We start from the raw sequence: 22,773 nt of genomic DNA on the forward strand, positions 1-22,773 counted from the left end.
AATCCTACTACTATAATCTAGGATTCTGATCGCTCCCTCTCATTTCCTGGGCCACACCACCCAATCACCGCAATTTGGTTCCCCCAATGACAGAAGGCTTTGCATGACATCGTTGAACACGATCTAAGTTGGTATTTTTCCATGCATTGAATTCTGTTTATAAAATTTCTAAAATTTCGTCAGCAAGACTTATTCCGTGACGAATTTACAACTATTTTTGGTTGATTTAGTGAAAAATATATGACGAAACCAAAAAAAAAATCCTATTTGTGATAAATTATCACATATACAATTTTGATATGACAATCTCGTAATTATCTATAGACACTTTGTATACTTACTTTATTAACCTACTTCGTAATCAGGTAACTCAGAAATAATGAGAACTGAAATACCAAACGGGTAAGGAGAAGCAGGCAATCGATCTCGAGTAAGGAAGACTACGATATAAATTTTAACCCGTGTCAAGAATACGTCATACGTCGAATACTGACAACTACTCTCGGTTTACGCATTGACGCTCATTTAATATTTGTGTATTACACATACTATTGCATGTCTATAATACGTGGTTCATTTTCGTAGGACACTCACACATACAAAAACCTGCATCAAAATGTAGCGTATTGAATACAGCCTATCGTAATTATATTTATTATCTGTGCTGTGTTCATAATAAAGTCAAAATATTTATTTTCTTTATATATATATAAGAGTTATATTGTTATGTTTCATATGATGATTTCAAAAATTAATGACTAAATAAATATAGCGATGAAAATAAGTTTTTCTGTTTTAAAAAAGATCCCGTAAATGTAAAATATACTTACTTTGGTCCCTCTTGTCTGGCAATGGTGGTGACGGTCGAAATGACTCCCTTGTATTTGTGCACTGGGGCTGAGTGCGCTCCCAGAACTGTGGCTCCCGAGACGCCCGGCGTCGTCAAAGCTATTTTCACTGGCGCCCCTTCGCCTTGAACCTGAGTAACAGAAACGAGGACATTTTCATCGATTTAGTTGACCGCTAATGGCACGTATAATTTCGTTAGCCAATCCCCTTTAGTTTCATGGGGAAAAGCAATTAATTTTCTTGTGTTCATATACATACATACCCAATTGGACAGACTTCGTTTTAGAGTTGATACAATTTTAGGAAAGCGAAAATGTTGTTAACTAGTTACATAATACTGATTTGTGATTAGGAAAATCCTTGACTAACTATCAACGTAAATTAGAGGCTCACCCTCACCCATCTATGTATCCGGAGTTTATTTAGAATGTAATTAAGTAAATAGGCACACTAAGCTAAAAGTCTGAGGTCATCGAAATTCGACAATCCACGAAATCATACAACATCGTGTTAAAGTTATGAAGAAAGTTGCTAGAGCGAGTAAAAGAGTTAAGAACTTATGCGAAGATAAATTAATCGTTTATCTTTGAGGTCTTGATAATGACAGGACAACCGAAATAGCTTGGAAACTTGACTGAACAAATAAAATGTACAAATGTTAAATTTACTGTCGCATTTGTAAACTTTAGGCTTCCTACCCGAGCTATTTAAACTGAGGCGTGTACTGTCAAAGTATGATATATATATAAATATTATCATTGCAACAGACCATGATAGCACGAATTATTACAATAGTGAAACACATCACAGAAATACTCAGGCTTGAGAAAATCACATATATATTAAAATCAGAGGTTGTTAACGATAACATTCATATCGACATATCAATGAATGAATCGAAATCCCTTATATTAAATATTTTAAATTTTCCTGTAAATTTTTTTTTTTAAATTTTCTACTCGAAGAGGTTATTTGAGTATAATGTTGATTTATCGAGATTCTCAATAATTCTCGAAAAATCAATAAACCATTCTCGAATTCTCGAGAAAAGAATTAATATACTTGAATTCGAAAATTCTCAAATCTCCAGAAATTAAAAAAAACGAGAAATCACAGTCTCTCGGGAATCGAACCCCGAATCCCCGTTGTGAAAATTTAGTGCCTTGCACATTAAATTAAGAGGGCCGGCGAAATATAGATACGAGATATTATTATAACTACGTGTGATCGATGTTTTTAAGATAGGGGTGTTGGATGTGCATGAAACGAAATAATTGTAGTGGTCGGAAAAACTGAAGGAAAGACATGAAGAAACCTAACAGGAATTTCCAACGAAATTTTCTATGGGTTGGAGTAGTGGTTCTCACGTGAAATTTAGCTGTGGCCACACAATTGACATTGACAGTTCTATGGAAACGTCTGGTGGCCGCACAAAATTTCACTGTTGTTGTGATTAAAAAAATTAAAGCTAAATTTTATTTACTAAAAAAATGTAAGTATCAATTTATTTATAGACTAAGTCCATTTAATAATGTAATTTTAAACATTTTAGTAAGTACATATCTATTTTTTTTAAATAGTGCAAAAGGAAATTCCTCAATACTCCTTTTTTTCAATGTGAGCCGCATGGCTGCTTCTAAGTTTACATCTGTCAACTGGCTTCGATATTTTTGTTTTTATGAAGTGCATTACACTGAATGATCTTTCACAGTATACAGTAGTAGGGAAAATTGACAATACTAATAAAGCAATCGTTGCCAATTCTTTGAATTGACTTTATTGTCACAAAAATACATTATGGTCATTTGAGCGTGGAAAGAAATTTAAGACAAGTCATGTGTATTCAACCAATTTTATAAATAAATTTTTGAAATATTATTCTGTAAAGCGCTGGTGGCCGCACCAAAATCCTCTGGTGGCCGCACATGAGAACCACTAGGTTAGGTTAGGTTAGGTAATATACAAACCTGACTTAACCAAACTTTCCAAGGCCATTGTTCACATTAAGTGTTTGTCAGTCATTTTCATGATTGAATTTTATGGATACCTTACTTACAACGTAATTTTTATCAATAAATAAGATCATTATTAAGCATGATAACAAGTTTTATTCAGTGTACCTATAGTTAAATTAAAACTTAAAACTTTAATTAAAGTTTATTAAGTTTAAAAACAGTGTATGTACCTACCTATATAGTTAAAGTTTTAAAAATTTGGCTCTCAAAAGAAATCTTAATCTTGTACTGTTGATATTTGGCTCTGTTGACTAATGAGTTTGCCGACCACTGGACTAGACCTATACGATTGCAAATCTCAGGAGTACGAAAACGGTAAAACTGAAAAGATTTTTACAAGTGCGCGCGCATAATACATACGTAGGTACTAAGACAATGTCTTTACATTTTCATGAAAATAATGAATCAATATCTCACCTGCAGTCGAACTTTGGCTGTATCCAGTGGGAATGTGAGAATGTCTGCCACGCATCCTGATACTCCGGCCGTCAGCAATTTTATTCCGAGAGGCGAGTTGTCGACGGGGGGAGCTGGTGCCATTTTTAATTCTTATATATTTTTATAACACACAAAGTTTTTTTTATCACAATATCACAGTCACTTTGCTTTCTGCTAACTTTTTATCACTTATTTCAACAACAAAAATACCTGTAATTTAAACAAAAACGTTATTAGCATAAATGGTCACTTAATTATAAATTGAAATGGTGGCATTATAGTAATACAAGCTCACTAGGAACCAGAAACGAAGCTGATAAAATCGATTTCAAAGTTAAATATGCGATTATAAATTATTACAGGTTGTTTAAAACATTTTGTAAATGTGTACTCTTCTCAAGTGATACTTTATAACTACACGAAAAATATATATGTTTCTTTATCTTAATTAATATTTTTACTGATTAAAGAATGCCGTCATTTTATAACATTAAAATTAAATGTAGTTGCGATGAAAATAATAACGACATTTTATACATATGGGTTGTTCACAATAATTATGGATCAAGTCCAATTTTCATAAAAAAAAATTGTTTCAGTCGCTAGATAAAACAGATTTTTATATTGTGTGTTAATATCACAATCGTAACTCTACAATTGTCGCATAAATGGCAATACTAGTATTGATAAGACATCAAATTGAATGTGAATCATGTCCACTTTGACAGTTCCTTCAGCAGTATAACGAGGTATTTGCTAACATTAATTTGCAAATATTAATAAAGCCTGAATATACTTTATATTTCGACTATTTATTTAAACTGATCAATGTACTATCAAGACATGGTAAGTATATACAGTGAAAACATTCCTGAATTTTACAAAAGGAGTTTTAACTTTAGGTCCAAATATCTCATTATCCATTTTGATGAACTTGATCCATAACTATTGTGAACCACCGATATAATAGTTAAAGAAATACAATAGTTATACTTATACAAAACAGTTGTTCGAATCCTGTTTCGTGTAAGTATAAATATATTTGTGTTGTTGTGAAAATTGCTCCTAAAATATATGTCAAAAGCACTCGTTTAATCATCAGCACCTTAATTGTAGGTACAAAGGGAAATAGTAAAAAATACATTGAATTGTTCAAGTGATAGTTCGAAGAATCAGCTGAAAAACGGAAGCGTTTTAAAAATATTACAGTTATTTTTACAGACGCAATTCAGTTACATTTTTTATATTAATGATCAACCGGCTGTGAACTAAACGTGTATACAGTAACAGATAATTTTAAAAAAAAGTTAAAGTACCTAATATACACATGTTTATTTGTGAAGTTTAGACGTAGAATGGTTGTAGGTATACGAAGTTATAAATTACAACATAACCATACATATAAATGCCGACTAGTGATTTTAATTCCTGGATTACGGAATTAAAATTCCGAGATCTCGGAATTAGAAAAAGTGCCTAGTACCGGCAAAATATGAATTTATTCTAACAAAAAAACATAAGTACAAGAAATTTCATAATTAATACCACTTCATTTTGTATTGATAATTAAGTTTATAGGGACTGTTATTATAGCCATCGATTTTTTTCATTCTCTCAAAGTCGGAATGTCGGATTCGATGTTTTTAATTTTTTAGTGGAAAAAATATGGTCTTTTTCGCCAAAAACTTATTTCAAATTCAGGATTTCTTCATCAATATATTAAGCGGAATCCTGTAATTTCCACTAGTAGAGAAAATTGCAATATCCATAACATAATAATAAAATATTATTGTCTTATGAATTTCACGTCATTCCCAACTTGGATTCTACATAATTTCACAGGGTTTCAAGTGCGTTACTTTTGTTGCATCAGATCTAATTTGATTTTCTAATTGTTTTTGAGACTTGAGACGAGAATATTTTTGTAAGTCTACCAATAAGTAAACAGGTGTCAATATTTTCTTTTGGCATATTATACTTTTGAAAACACGGCATTATTTAAAGAATAGATATTGAAGAAATTTATGTCAATGTAACAAAATTGAAATAGGTTGATAATCTATCCATTTAACGTCCTAAGTTCTTCAATTACTTTCTGTAACGTAATATTTTTTACGTCACAATATATAAATACGAATATGTCAAAATATTGATTGATAGGTAAGTAAGTACCTACGCATTGTAAAGGAATTATTTTTTACGATTAAATGTATTATGGGTATACCTACACGTTAATTTTAAATTATGATAAAAAAGTGTCTAGCTTCTAAGATTGGATGTATTAACACAGTAGTTTTTGGTAAAGAAGCAAGAAAATGACAGTAATACCTATTTTGGCAAAAATATCAACTGAAGTTATCTGAGAAAACTTTTTACCTAACTTGTCAAACTTTCATCGAAACATGAAGCAAGCAATATAATAGTAAACGTAAATAAACAGTGATATACTGAATTTGTATTGCTTACGAGTCGCGAAATTCACTCTTAATTATTCAATCCCACGAATATGACAAATATTTTTTTGCGTATCAACCAATTGACCTTGTATATCCATTAACATGTGCACTTTTTAGTTCAAGCGCAATTAATTTTAAAAATATCGTTCTTTTTTGTCATTCAAAACCAAACAACAATTTATTTTGTTATTCAACATGGTATTATAAATTAGCATATCATGTAACTCACTTCGCATCATCAATATTGTTCAATTAAACTAATCGTGAACATAATATTGTCACAGGAGTTTCATTACACGATTATTATCAATAATTTATCATCAACACTATTTGTCAATTGAACCATTAAATGTATTTATAGATGCACGTTATACATTAATAAGATTATAATATTATGATTAAACAATAGTTAATAATACAACACCTAATATTATTATTAGTAACCCCAAATCTAGACTTTTTATTGTGGTATTACATTATAAAAACATTTTCACATCCACAACAAAGTAAATATCAGAATCATCTTAACAAAGAAGCTATGACTGTGTTTCTAAATTATTATCCCGGTAGTATCTCGAAATTGTTATATTCATTGTAATTTCCGTGTTGCCATGCTTTGTAGAAAGATATATTTCATACCGATACAAAATAATCACATTTCACATTACTCGTCGTATGTCTACAAAAGTAATAAAGAATTTTCATATACCTTCATAATATTAATATGTTTCAGTCGACTTTTGCGCTGTGACTTGCATTTTTCAGATAATTATGTACGTATGAATTTACTTTTACCTTGACAACGTTCGACTCTCTCTAACAATGCCACAAAGACAATATAATACAAAATCAAAATACTAATATTTCTAAACTTCAACATAAATATAACTTTATTACATTACATATTAAATGTATCAGGAAAATCGGTAAAAAATAATCCTGAAAATGATCAAATACTACAAAGAATGTTTCGTGTAATATGTGAATTAAATGGCCTTCACGTAAATGAGAAAATAATTGTGATTGATTGTATGAAACAATATGTAAGATATTATTACGATTTAAGTATAAATTCACACAATAACATAAACGGTGAGTTATATTAATATTTTGGGACTACTAAAGAATACGTATAAATATTTCACATGTTTTTAACCCACTTTTCCACCATTTTTCTATTCAAGTATCTTGAGAATTTAATGTAATAATCGGTGCCTAGTCCATAATAAAATATATAAGCATTACACTCACATCGTATGATATTTAGAAATTACTCACACTTATTGTATTAATATTAAACTCGTAATATTTTATTTATAATAACAAAACAAAATAAACTCTTATTAATTTGCTAAACATATTATTTTTTTAAATTTTAAATACAAGATATCTAACCTAAATATATGTATATTAGTACTTATTCAATTCACAAATAGTTATTAATTTAACTTAAGGTTTAAACTCACCATAGATTATATGAGTTTGTATAACACTTCTAGCACAGGGTAATCAGGCTACTTAGTTAAAGTGACTTCGCTCTCTGAAATCCTGATTGTATGTGTTCTGTATACTAAGTGCCAAACAAGGCGCTGCCGACAGGGATACGAACTGGTATCGGCTCACCCTGTAGCTCATACTACCACCTGAAATCAAAGAGAAAATAAAATATAATATAACAAACCGCCATAATGTATTTCATAAAAACAAGGTAAAAAATCAGCAAAACAAAACTATTAACACTGACTCCCACGTCATAATTTCAAATATTTACTGCTTTCAAAACAAGTTGACAAAACAGTGTATAATCTGTTTTTAACCTTCAATTTAATATACAGGTAATGAATACGTAATGATGAAAATATAAGTAGATTTCTGTTCATATATTAATAGTAACACAATTATTAAATACGTAATCCGTTATTTTTTTTTATTTTAAATATCCATTACTCAACAATAATGGATACGTATAACATATTTTAGTACAAATGCTAGTTTATACTAAGTGAATAATAATTACTTAAAATATGTAATGCCGTATTATAACCTCATATAATATGTTTTACTTTCCACACTACATTTTGTCATCCATTATTATAATATAAATTATATACAAACGTTTTCCCAGTTAACAAAAAATATTTCAATTCAATATATGTAAATAATGAAATACATATTCTTAGTGTACACCTATATATATTATTACATATAATATATATTAATCATTTTCAATAGAACAATAAAATACAATATGTAATAGAGAGGCGGCTCTCGTGGTGCAGTGCGTAAAGCGCTGGCCTTCCACCCGAGAGTTCAGGGTTCGATTCCCGGCGAGGACATCAAAGCCTGGGTATTTGTGATTGTTCAAAATTACTAACAACCACCTTGTACGAAAAAGCAAAGACATGGTTATTAATAATTCTAAAAAAAAAATATATGTAATATAGAATAATTGACTCAAAAAGTTGTTTATCAAAGTTAAATATTTTTTTGCGATCGATTAATAATATTATGAAAAGCTAACCATAAAAATAAACATAACCACGTGTGTTGTTTCGTAATAAATAATTACTAGGAGTAAATCACAATACAAAATTTCGGTACGCTTGGATATTTTCCAACGAAATTCATGAATAATTAGGTAATGCTACATATGCATAGCATGTTTACTGACCAAACACAAAAATTGAATGTGAAAACTACTCCACAAAATAATATAGGTAGTAGAACACACACACTGACCCATAACTTCTCTACCTTTCCGTACACAACTGAACTGTCACTGCCTGTGATGTGATTACATAGCAATGTTTAGACACTCTCGCAAGTCGACACCCGACGAATATGTTTGTAGACGATTACACACGACTTCAACACAATTATGTACTTCACTCCTTCCGAACAATATATTTATACATTGTGTCGTAAATTCGTGGCGATCGATTTGTTTCAGTGGTCTTCACTGGCGAGCGTTCGCACAAATAAACTTAGGTTAAATACGTGAAAAGTACGGCTACAAACGTTATACTAGTTGGGTGTGTGACGCACGACCAACGCCGACGCCGGTCGATCTGGGCCTACGCTGCTACGGTCTACGCCGTAGACCCATTGTAACACTTTCCGTACAAATCATTGAATTTGTTGAATTAATCCCTTTAATCTACCGCCAATCTGTAACTCAATTAATACAATACCTATTATAACTAACCGAACTTCTCAACAGCTTATCGTGTATCTTGTTAAGTTACATTTTGTTTTTAGGTTAGAAAAAAAACACTTTCTTGACGTTATTAAATTGAAAGATTCTTTTAAAATATTAACCCAGAATATATTTGACTTTTCAATCATACACTGCTAATTATAGTTTACATGGTTTTAATTGAATGTAGTTTTTAAAAAATAACGAAGTTCTGATCTGTTTAGTATTTTTTCTTCTTTTGCGGTGTTAACTGTCAATTCTTCGTGGAAAAACATTGTATTAATTAAAATAAAACACAATATGCAGTACTTTTTAATTAATAATCAGGACCGAATGATGTCCCATTGAAGCAGACGAAAAGTTTCCTGATTATTATCAAACTAGTTGGAATAAGAACTAGCTACTTGTGTTTTATTTCAATTAATCTCAATTCATTAAGTCATTGGATATTGAAAGAATATTATTTTTGCAGTTACATACGTACGTAGGTATTAAAATTAAATTGAACATTTCTTTAGCTAACAATACATCGTAATTTTCTTCAAACGGTCTGTTTTTTACTTGGCAGTAATTCATTTTAATTTTAGAAAATGTATATATCACTTCGTGATAACTACACAAACATTATTTAATACTAAAGTATCAACACTATTATTATCGTATTATATTAAACAATTATTATATTTGGTGGATTAAAAAAATATTGACGAAATATATAAAACATTTTTCAGTATTCAACTACAATACTAATTATACCTAATAGTATATATGTTACGCCGAATGTGCGAAATTGACTATTACATGAATTGGGCAAAATTTTGCCTAAATCATGAAAAATGCAAGCCCGTTGCCTTATTCATGAATTAGACAAAATATCTGGCGAGTGCGTGAATTCTGCAGTAATTTTTCTGCCTAGTTCATGCATTGGACAAATTAGATAGTAGCGCTACGGTGGTATTTTTTGCAACTAAACTAAATGTGTCAAATGCTCATGCATTGGTCAAAATGTACGTGTATTATCTATGGTCAAAATAGATGGTCGCGCTCCGGTGGTGTTTTTTGCAACTAATCAAACTAACCAAATGTGTCAAATGTCATTGATTATAATATAAAAATATACCAATCAATAACTACAATGACGTTCATATCCATTTACTATGCGCAAAAAAAAATCTTCGTGCTTGGGTATCAATTGATTCGTGCTTGGGTATCAATCGTGCAATGGTCGATTGTATGTTTGTGATAGTTTGTTGACACTTGTTAGCTAACCTCAAAATGGACATTCAGTTGAATAATTCAGAATTACAAAACCTAACCTAACCTAACCTAACCTAACCTAACCTAACCTAACCTAACCTAACCTAACCCAACCTAACCTTATAATAATAATATTATATAATTTCCAATTATAACTAATAAAACCATCCGTATTAAATTTACTTTTTCTACTGTCATGTTGACAGTTTAAGAATTCCATACCCTGGCGAATTCACGTACTCGGCAGAAAATTTACCTAATTCATGAATAAGGCAACAGGCTTGACTATTACATAAATTAGCCAAAATTTAGCCCATTTCATGTAAGTAATAGTCAATTTCGCACATTCGGCGTAACATATATAATACGAATAGCGTAATGGGGCATGGAAAGGTGCGTATATTGGGCATAACGCGGGAAGACTATAAAATAAACCAATGGATAACGTATCATACAAGAGTACGCGATGTGATAAAGGTCAACGAGCAATGATAAATACCGTCATACAGTGGTACTCAAGGGGTACTAAACGACCTAGGAACGGCAGTTTATATGAAAGTATGGTGAAGCAGGCAAGTATGGTGAAAAAGTATGGTGAGGCAGGCTGGTAATCAATTTACGGCAAAATTTCCACGTTAACATTATAATATATGGGTACGTTATAATGACCAAAGTAAATCCTCCGTGATGCCCTGCATTTTTTTTATTGCGTCGCTATTTCTCGTAAGTTATCGGCTATTGTTGGCCTGCTTCATTCAGTTGTATGAGAAAGCCGATCCTTACCCCTTTTTTTATTTAATACCTCTATGTAAACGATCTTAGGGGCTCGAACGGTGGACGTACATGGCAGCGAAACACTAGGGATCGAAAAGTGTGGAAGTAGCAGTGGATCGACCCTAGTTGATGGTGATGATTAATTATAATAGCAAAAAGTGCTAAAATAATCGAAATGTTATATCAATATTATTTCAGAATATTGTATTGCATCATCCAATCATTGAAATCAGTTAATATATTTTGATGGTGACTTTACTTTATTTTACTGGCAATTATCATGTTTTTAGATATTCTCGGTTTCTGAACGTGTTATAAATGTGTGGGCGATTTTCAGGCAACCTTCAGAGTGAAAGGGGATGGGGGGAACTTGATTTGTTGCTTTGCGTCATTCTTATCGCTTATAAATCGAATTAATAGTAATAATATTATCAACATAATGTATGAGATTTATTATATTGACAATTGAGATAGAGTTGAGAGAAGTGGCGTACCTACCGCATCGCAACAATGTAATTAATTAAATTCTTACGTTATTCGGTTTTTACCAGAGATTTGCGGTCCGTAGATGCTATAGATAGGTGCACACTGCACAGCATGCCCATAAACAATCGATAAAGTAGGTAATATCATGCATTTATTGTGCAATTGTGTGATGAATTTTACTTGTCTCTACTTCTTCTAAATGTATTATATTATTAATATTTTGTAAAGATTTTTTTAAACTACGACTACTTTATCACCACGCCTGCTAAGAGTAAATTTGTTAGAATACCATATCTACAGTAAATAATGGGTATATAATATGATTTCTTATAGCATCCCTATAAGAAAAAATAACCGCACACCGCTCGTTTATTATTTAACACAGGGCTCGAAATGGACCGGAGCGCCGTTCCTGTTCGTGAAATCGATAAAATTATCGCTCCGCCTCGTGGAAAAAATAATTTGACCGTCTGAGCTAGATAGACCATATAATAGAAAATCTAACACACTTATTTTTATGAAATACACATAAAATTTGATAACTATGTCTTCTAACTATGATAACTATGTATTGTTCTTCAGAAAACTGTCGAGCGCTCCGGTTCGTAAACTTTTCCATTCCGAGTGCTGATTTAACATTATATCGTTAATAGATTATTATATAATATTCCAATTGAAATAAAGATCACAGAAATCTACTTAATGTGTACATCACTTAGGTACTGGACTATAATTTTTAAATTTATTTTCTCTTCAAATCAATACGATGAATAAATGTGTGTTTATAATTTGATACCTACTGGGGAAAACAAAAATAATGGGAAGTGCGTCACCTTCAGGGTGTGAAACTAAGAACTACTCGAGTGAGGAGACTGGAGACATATGGCGTAAACTTAAGCACGTGTTAAATAATATGTTATTTTCAATAGTTACGTCTGTGTGTCATGTAAATTGGTAATATTTGAGGACATTCCGTAGGCTTTGTATCGGTTGCATTTTATGACTTGACCGTAATGTAGTCATAAAACACTGGCTTCAATTTCTTGGTCAATCATGACTGGCTTTGCATTTCTATTTAATTAAACATACCAAAAAACGGAGATAAGTTATGTCATCTCATTTAGAAATACGACGAATAGAAGGAAACATCGAGAGAATTTAATAGAGGCTCAATATTTTTCGATACGAGACTGTTTGATACAATATCATTTTTTGTAATTTTTCAAATTGCAATTGACAGTCTCAGTTCTAGCTTGTTCTTAGCATATACCAGTCTGAAGTGCATTGACATTGCTTGTGGCTCATTCGGTGTCTCTACAGTATAATTAATTGTGAACTATTTTGATTTTTAAAACTAATCCATATGAATTTACATATTAAATAGGAATTGTAGCTTTTGTAGATCGCATACACTACAATGACGAAATCTATATTATACTGTAAGTAATATTTTTCAAATATTATTCCGTTTATTTTTTATCAGCTTTCTGGTAAGTATATTCTTTAACAAATATTTTGGAGACAGTAACAATTATGTGCCTACATAGATAGTCTATCGCGTGACATATTTTATGATTATTACATATGTAAATTCACAACTAAAAAACAATAAATAATTGTCCTTCGTTGGTTGTTATAAATGTTATAATATTGTTATTATTGTTTTTAAATTGTTAATAAATATAAAACGAAATGACAAAGCACATAATAATAAAATTATATATACATGTCCAAGTGACAAAATATTCTACGCAATCGATGTCTGTCTTGTCCAAACTCCAAACAGTGAATATTGCTCCCAGTAATTACATCAAAGCGATCGTCAAACTTTTGAGAACGACAATATAAAATTATTGAGGTTTATCTATAAATATACATTTTATTCTGAATACATCCTGCTGGAATCCATGATACGACTAGGACAGGATAAGTAGATGTAACTACTGCAAGATGGTTGTCAACCATCTTTTGTATTTCTTATCAAGCACCCAAATTTTTTTTTGCTAGTTTTATTCTAAACTTTTCGCCTTCAACAAAACCGCGATTAACATCAATAATTTAATAATCGTTATACAAGGAAACCTTCACAGCTATGTTCCTAGGTGTATGATTGATGGTGTTCATGTATGATCAGAAACGGACTGTTGAGCAAATGAAAAAATCTTACTTATTTTTAAATAAAAATTTAAAAGAAGAGAAGAAGTTAAAAAAGAAAATATTGGAAGAAGAGAAGTCTTAAACCGACAGTGGATCGATTAGAAAGAAAGAAACAGTTCGGCCAAAGATCGTTCCGGTAGATTTTAAAATGTATCGATTTGTGAGAGTTGTTTTCCTGAAAGTATTACGGTTATTTTGACATAAAAAAAACAATGGCCTGTCGACTAACATGTTTTTTTAATAAGTGAAATCTTTATAATCAATGACATTTAACGATCTATAAAATTAATTAGAAATTATGACTATCGTTAGAATCATTTTGTTCACGAAATACTGTATATCTCTAAAAGTATATATTTGTAACTTGTATTGTATTGTATTGTTTGTAATTTGTACTGTGTCTCTCTCTCCTTCTCAACTGTCTTACCATTAGACACATTGTTTTGTAAAGACGAAAGATAAATCTTCTCTGACCACATTTTTGTTTTGGAGCTATTATTTAACATTACACTTTAAATCATTTGATTTACAGGTCAATCAACAGAGTAGCAGTTCTAAATTACCATTTATTACGATAGGAATTTTATTTCGTGGACTTTGATAGCAATATCAGTACTAATACCAATACGGGAAAAGCCAATATAGTATAATATTTGTCTCCAACCGTTTCATTTATATGCTATTTTAGGTAGATAAATATATTATTATACTTATGTAATTATAGTGCATATATATAAACCAGTGACACACCTACTACATCGCGATTGATTTAATCAAAAAAATAATTTTAAAATATACTTTAATGCAATTAGTAGTCTGGGTTATTTTTTTTTTCATTTTTAATCATAATTATATATCTTTGTTCACTGGAAACACATACATATTGAATATATTATTATCAATGCATTAGTGTACATATTTTAAATGTATGTATTAACGTCACACGTGACATTCTATTGTTCTTAGGTATTAGTGAAATGCATTGCAGAACATAAATTTTGTATCACCGTTATCATTCGGTATGCAGATAAAATCAGTATAATATTACTTCTCGACCGTAATGTAATTTGGCTTAACTTGATATGAATCTTGGAGAGTTGCCAGCAAATTGTATGAGACTTCTTTCCGTTTCATCGATTTGATAATACGAGATTTAACTAATTTTATCACAGAATAACGCAGTCCATTTTGCATCCCAACACATCAAACTAATTAAGTACGACAACTTACCGCTCAATTTACATTATTTGATATTTTTAGCAGTACTATTTTTATCGACTTGAGTACAGGTATCCAAAAATAATAACGTGTAAGTACGAATTACCTTGGAAACTACTATTTCATGACACGTCATATTTTACACTCCTCTACAGGGTTCCGGGACAATAATTACCCCCAAGACAAAGACCTCCGAACTAAAAGTTGTTATAGAGAAATCTCGTCGCGAGAATAATAATAATAAAATACCAATCTCGAGAAATTAGTTTTCCAAAATATCGAGAATTTTAATTTCTCAAGAAATAATCGAGATATCGAGAGATGGTTTCTATAATTATTCTTCAACGGAATAATATATTCTAAAAATATGTTTGGTCGGAAGACCTAAAAATAAAAAAGCTTTCGACCTTGATTCTGAATGAAAAAAATACGTAAAAGGGAAATGTCATAATAATTTCGATTTATCGGTAATCTCAAGAAATCTCTAGAAAAAAAAAATTTTATTCATTGTTAGCAAATATCGAGTATATTATTATGTCAATAAGGACATTTTGAAAATATCTTGGTTATTGAGAAATGTTAATTTTGAATATGGAAAAAAATTACAATTTTATTAATTTGCAATATTACACACATGCTCACAAACTGGGAATTATTATTGATTTAAGATCTTTCATTATTATTTATGGATTTAATATTTAATAAGGAATTAATATTCTTAAAACCACATAATAAAAATAACCCATGCTGTTTTTGGGCGGATTTCACTTTACATAGGTACATGTTCAAATTTAATGTGCATCAATTACCCATAATATTTGATGTGCAGTAGGGCGTAGGGATTCCAATCTCGGGATCCGAACTATTTTCGATACCTATGAATCCTGGGATTGATAAACATAATCCCGAAACTTTCGGGATTGATTTTTTTATTAATTTTTATGGAAATAAAATAAAAACGAAAATATAACAGAAAAAATACTTTTAATAACAAATAACTACATTAGAAATAAACTGAGTTTGAATGAAGTTTGATTTATACCCATGTGTAAGTTGCCGATTCATTTTATTTTTTCACATAAATTAATAAAAATGAGAAAGATTGGAAAAAACAATGCTTCGCACTATTAACAAAGTAATTCCACCATGATCTCATACGTTTTACAGCATTTTCATATTTGGCTGATTATGAAGCGGAAAGGCCATAAGTACACCATGATTTGCTTTACTATTTTAAATCGCGCTAACCCATTCATTAAGTCTTTACTATCAGAAACAGCAATCTCATATTAAATTCACATTATTATTTATATTACAATATTATTTACTCCATTAAACTTATGTATTTCCAAGATTGAACGTATACAATATTAACAATAAATGTCTTAAATAGTATAAATCATACTAGATTTATTTTTGACCGATTTTATCAATGTTATTTGTAAATATAAATTTTTTATATTAACAATGGAAAAAATGCCAATCCCGGGATTGTCAAATTGTAATCCCGAAATCCCGGGATCAGAATTTTGGCTCGGGTTGGATTGCCTAGTAGGGCGGTATATCTATACAATATTATGTAGATCCCATTTTGATAATTATTTGCGTTTCCAAATCAACGAAATCGAATTTAATTCGCTGATGTGCATGCTTTTCCGTCGCGAGGAGATAATTTACATTCATACTATATACAGATACGATCATTAAACTAATTAGTATGACGTAGTCAGTAATTCAATAATTATTATTAATTTTGTCCACGATTAGGTCATTATTAAAGTCTAAATGTGAAATTTACTTAGATAATATGCATACAATAATATTCACACTGGCACTAGGCCAACGACCCAAATTCTGACATTTTCAAAAGTTTAAGTTCATTACCAACTAGTTTTTGAATAGCTAACCTTTGGTAGGGCCAAACTATTGACATTGCAGCATTCCTATATCATTAGGAAAGGTATTAATGTAATAATTATGTAATTTGTTATAATCACAGATTGTAGTACCGTTTTTTTTCCATCACATTAATTGAAATAAAATTCATTGACCGGTTAATCTTGAATGTTGGTATTTATTAATGAGATTTCGGCAGATGTTAAAATTGTCGTAGACGATTATAGGTAGGTATGTATTACCTGAAATGCACTGACAATTACACTATTGTCGTCGTTCATAAATGCGTGGAAATATAATCTAGTTGCCATGCCAAAATTAAATCAGTTAAGCAACTCGGTCATTATTCTCAAAATCAAGTAATTTATCACGGCTACAAATCGCATTCCAACTGCATTTCGAGTAAAATAGCACCATTGCTACCAAAATAATATATTACATCAAGGTTTAGTACGAGTATTTTGTTCTAGAGAAAATAAGAAACATGTTTTCATGTCAACAATAAGATCTTATCTTGGACATTTTATTTCATATTTAACATTGAATTTAACCTAAACAATGTATCTTATAATCTTGTTGGTAGATAGATAAGTAAAAATTAATAAAAATAAATAGTTTATAAATATCATAACAAGTCAAATGACAGTTTTCTTAACCCATACCTAAATTTTATACATAAATTGGATCGCGATAATATGCTGAATTTCTTTTGCTTTTCAAATTTAAATATCCAAAAATATTAATCGGTGTTACTTTGAGAGCATTTTGAATTCAGCGCAATTTAGATGATTGCCTGCTACACTACCTACGCTAAAGTTAATTATGCAAAGACGTGAAGAAACCCTTTTCTATATAGACGAAGCCTAAATATATGAAGTTGACGCTGAAAAAATACTAAATTTCAGATAATAATTTTCTACACTGATCGCGCGCGTCTGTCATACGCCGATTCATACAATCGGGCAATTCTATAAATTACTAATTGTAGGTACAGCGCTCTCGATATTTTTCAGAAAAAAATAACATAGTTATTTAATTGTATGTATATTTTATAAAAAAAATAAGTGTGTTCGATTTTTTGTTATACGGCCTATCTAGCTCAGACGGTCAAATTAATTTGTCCACGAGACGGAGCGATAATTTTGCCGATTTCATGAACCGGGACGGCGCGGCGCTCCGGTGAGCTCCGGTCCATTACGAGCCCTGTAATCATAGAAATATTGCTAAAATAAAACTTGAATTAATTATTAATTTATGTTATTTTTTTTATTAATCACTACATACATTTCAACTACAGATCATGTTGGACTTGTACCAAAACGAAAGCATTTCCATTATAATACAAAATAATATGAATTAAGTATATGTGAAAGTAAAAACACGACATATTGTATTGTACCTACATGGATAAAAATACCAAACATTCTCGTCAATGCGCTCAATTGGTTCAATTTGTTCAATGCGCAGACAGAGAGGGAGTGTGTATGTGTGCATGCGTTACAGACAGATAAATCAAGACAAATAATCACTTCCCTCCATTTTGGTAAGTGAATAGCAAAATGTCACTTTTATTTTGTTGTCTGGTTTTTTTCGTCTGGATTCGGGATTTGGAGGTGAACAATAACACACCGGAATTGTTTTGGAAACGGCAAGGTATATTTACGTTAATATTATATAATAGTTTATATAATGTAATATTTAAATAAACGTACATGTCTAACTATACTTCAAATTGTCCGTCCTTAGTTTTGATATTTAAAAAAAAAAACCTACGTCCAATAGATATCAATCTCCAAGGTGTCGGGTATTTTCGGGTTGGAGGTTCGGTAAAAAATAACATTCGATTTTGAGTTTGATTGGGTTTTTCAGAAAAAAAATAATATACTTATCTAAATGAAACCATGTTCAAACAAAAGGGCTGTTCTTTTAAATGAAGGTCACCGTAACCATCATACAACAAGTTCATGAGATTCTTTCTAGTTATACCGTTCGACTTCTGAACTAGGTATCCCACATTTTGTACACAATTGAATATCGATGTTTAATTTAGTCAAATTCAACAACATTGACTTCTATAGTCAAATTTTAATAGCATGTCACTTGCTGAAACGAATGTCATAGAGGTATCATACTATAGGTACTTTTAAATAATGTAGAACCTATTTTTATTTATGAAAATATTATATTAAATAATACGTGGAGGGAAAGCGACAATGATATTCGTGTTCACGAAGAATTTTAATGGGCGATTTATATTTTAAATAATATATTGATTTCAACTTAGGGCTTACTTTGCATATCATACATCTGGCACATTCAAACCGACCTAGTATGTACGTCAATGCAGCAACTTGTAGCGCCATTTGTCTTCAATTTACTGCAATTTGCAGCGCTGTGTCTTAGCCCTTAGGTAATAAATTTGTCTTTACTGTATTTTTTAATAGACCGGTTATCATTTTCACTAAAAATGCGGCTTAGTTCGGTAGAAATTTACATACACGACCCAGTCACAGTTGAACCTATTTGTAATAATTAATTATCGTAGTTTATAAAAATATCTATCTTAGTGTATATAGGTACGAATAATACGATCCAATCTAGTCTCAATTTTATAATATTTAAATTATTCGTGTTATTTTTGATGAATAATAAATCAATGAAAACTGCATTTCTCATGCTTAATTTTCTTCTCGTTTCACTTGAAATGAAAAACAATTCAATAAGTAACTACACAAATTTTATAGTTCATTCAATATTGATTGAAAGGGTTTCTTACGAATTAACGCACATTACATTTGTCATTCCGCGAACTATTAGAAACGTTTGACTTACATTCGTGATTCCTTCTTAGCCACATGGTGGCCTCGAGAAATCTTGTTTGTATGCCAAAAGTATTTTAAAGAAAAAATAACCGTAGCGAGTAGCGACTGTTTACGCGGAAGTATTCATTCCCTGTTTTTTGTAATAATATTTACATAAATCAAGTCGCATTATAATTTAACAATAAATTATTTTTGTACATGCCCTTTAAAAATTATCTAATAACCTATAATTGAAGCAACAAATGAATAATTACAAGATAAAAAGAACTTTTTATATACAACGTTTTTAAATTTTCTGTTGAATCATATAAATTTGACTTGACTAGCTTTAACGATCAAAAAAAATTGTACTTGATAGAAATACTGAATAAATATAGAATACTGAAATGTCATTTTGACATTTCCTATTGATTTCCATAGTAACGCACTTAAGGCCATGCATTAGTTGAGGCACGGTCTAAAAAGATCGTTGCTAGGCGATGTGCGGATTGCGGGTTGCGGGTGCAAAAGACGCCTGTCAAACGAAATATTATTTCTCATATAAATCCAACATACGTCCATTTTACGTTCTGTTTATTATTCTATTAGTAACAATAATAATATATTCATTGACATGTTTTCTTTACGTTTTTAGTCATCTTTACACGATTTTAGAATTAATTGGCCCGTCGCCATCACGCAGCAAAGTGACGTATGTCTGACTCAACGTTCTCTCTATGAATGCGAAGCGAGTACAAAATTTCGTCGCGCGTACAGTTGAGAATTATTTGGCGTTTCACTGATGCGTCACCTTAATAATTTAGTTGCTAGGACCCCAGCCCCCTAGCAACCAATAATAGTGTTTTTCTTTTAACGGATTTTTTTCGAAATAACTTTTCATACAAAACAGAATTAACTGAAAATTCTACTTAAAGATGGCTAAAAGTATTGAAAAAATGCATTGGCATCGTGTTCTGATATATTCTAAAAGTTTCAAATGTCTAGCTAGTCGGGAAGTTAGTTAAAATCGATTGCAAGATTTGTACTGGATTAACAACCACCGGAAAAATAAGAATACGACCTAATAAAAACGTTGTAAAATAATCAGTGTTTAAATAAAAAAAATATACCTTTTAAAAGTCGAGCGTCTAATTTTGTCAAAATAATCACTTTATGAAAAACGTGGATGTCTAAAACTTCACTTGTAGGTATCTAGACTGGTATACCATTGATTGACCTACTGACAGAAAACAGTCCGCAGTTTAAAAAATGGATTAGTATTACATTAGTATTCCTAACACAACCAACTCTACGATATATTTTGATCGTGGCTATGTTTGGTTCTTTATTTTTGTTAGTAACATAAATAATAGAATAACTGTCACTTCGACGGGTATGTAATACTCTTATTATTATTAACTCAACATATTATACTATAATACACTGGCGAAGTGTGGAGGTAGGCTGTTAAGATTCGACATAAATAGTACACTCTAAACTTTGTCAGTCGTACTTATTCGTTTTCATTTAACTAAAAATACAATTTACAGGTGCTGGTTAGTTTTTAAAATTCAATCAAACCCTGTTTAAATCAAACCATAATAGTTTAAGAGTATGCTACGGCCGATCTTACAAAATAGTGCACACTTTTTCATTTTTTCAGTTAGAATTAAGAATACTTTTTACGAATGGTGTCGGTTACACAACATTAGTTGTTTTTAAATTCATTAAGCCGTGCCTAAACCAAAACATATTCGATAAAAATATTCTTCCATCTATAAAATATCTAAAATGATGTAATGTCTTAATGGCATAATTATAAATATTTTTCATTGATAAATGAATATTTTTTGACTATTGTCTACTATGGCTTGGATTAGGCGGGGTTTAATTAAATTTAAAAACTAACAAACACTATCTATACATTGTAGTATTAGTAAAATGAAAAAAATATGTTTAACTGACAAAGTTTAGTGTGTACTATTTATGTCGGATCTTAACAGCCTACCTCCACCCTTCGCCACTACAGTATAATATCACGTAATTAACTAGTATAATAAAATATTGTATCACAGCTTATAAAGTTATATAAAAAAATATCTTATAAAAAAGCTATAGATACATATTATATTGTAGCATTGTAGGGTATTTCCTATTTACTTATTTTATTTCACTTCCATAGATTACAAACATATTGTTATATGTTATTTGAATATTCTGACATGGTGACCAGCATTATTAAGTGTTTTTTTTTAACATTTAGCCTTTTTATCGATTGGTGATACATAATATATATTTTTTTAAATGCTTACGATAAGATAAACATGATGAGATGAGCACATACTTTTGGATATTAGCAGTAGCGGAAAAATCGGATGATTTATTTATGAATAATTCCATGTCGATTTATCACTTACAATACATTATTACGTTTTATCAATTGCGTGTTAATAAAACAGTTATCCGACAATAACAATATAAAAATATAAATGATAAAAAATGTTAAAAAATATAAATAGCATTCCTTGTGTTTTTTTTAAATAATTAATCGAAAACACCTTATCTACAATGATAGCAACAAAAATACTTAAAGAAACATCGACAGATTCGCATCGTTTATTAAATTTTACAAAAATATAATTGAATATTTATAATAAATTACGGATAATATTTTGTCACTTCCTTGGTTTACACTTTTCCATTGATTTTAATATATTGTATATATTTTGAAACGTATTGAAGATTTTTATACAAAAATATATCCGTGTATAAAATAACAATAATGTATTGTATTTTAAGAAAATATTATGTAGCTTCGTAAATACAGCATGGCCCCCACAATGGGGGGGCTGACAGGACTCTAGCCTGGGGGCCCGGGCTTAGGAGGGGCCTAGCGTGGCGGGTCGACCAGTTAAGTGAGATAAACACACATCACAAATTTCCCCTAATAGTAAAAAAGTCGCCTGCGGCGCTATTTCACAAATGGATTTTAATTTTATGATTATTTTTAGCATGTCCCCTGACTAATAAAAATTACTATCAAATATGGCGAAGGGTCACATGTTACTTGGCTGTCGCAAAAGGGGGTTGCGATTAGTGCTTCATAATATGATGCCGAGTGCCGACAATTCAAGTGGATTTATTTAAAAATACCAAAAATCGCTAAAAATCAAAGAATACCTTCTACTTTACACAGAACCTGGAGTTCCACGGAATACCATTTGGGAACA

General features: G+C 30.6%; 1 protein-coding gene across 3 annotated transcripts in view; it reads right to left on the bottom strand.

Moving 5' to 3' along the window:
- LOC147072358 (dicarboxylate carrier UCP2-like) overlaps nucleotides 1–22,773 on the bottom strand; it is a 39,323-nt gene that overhangs the window by 11,678 nt on the left and 4,872 nt on the right. The window contains exons 1-4 of one of the 3 annotated variants that reach the window (XM_085947677.1): nucleotides 8,498–8,539; nucleotides 7,225–7,401; nucleotides 3,282–3,512; nucleotides 831–979 (exon numbers count right to left, since the gene is read on the bottom strand). In XM_085947677.1, coding sequence (XP_085803803.1) covers nucleotides 831–979; nucleotides 3,282–3,404 — 272 coding nt within the window. In that variant the 5' untranslated portion in view covers nucleotides 3,405–3,512; nucleotides 7,225–7,401; nucleotides 8,498–8,539. Of the gene's footprint in view, nucleotides 1–830; nucleotides 980–3,281; nucleotides 3,513–7,224; nucleotides 7,402–8,429; nucleotides 8,540–22,773 lie in introns of those variants that run through there. The other 2 variants (XM_085947678.1, XM_085947676.1) reach the window with 2 other exon arrangements.

This window comes from Rhyacophila brunnea, unplaced genomic scaffold (genome assembly GCF_057557595.1).
Source record: "Rhyacophila brunnea isolate RB1 unplaced genomic scaffold, BYU_Rbru_1.0 scaffold_2, whole genome shotgun sequence".
NCBI lineage: Eukaryota > Metazoa > Arthropoda > Insecta > Trichoptera > Rhyacophilidae > Rhyacophila > Rhyacophila brunnea.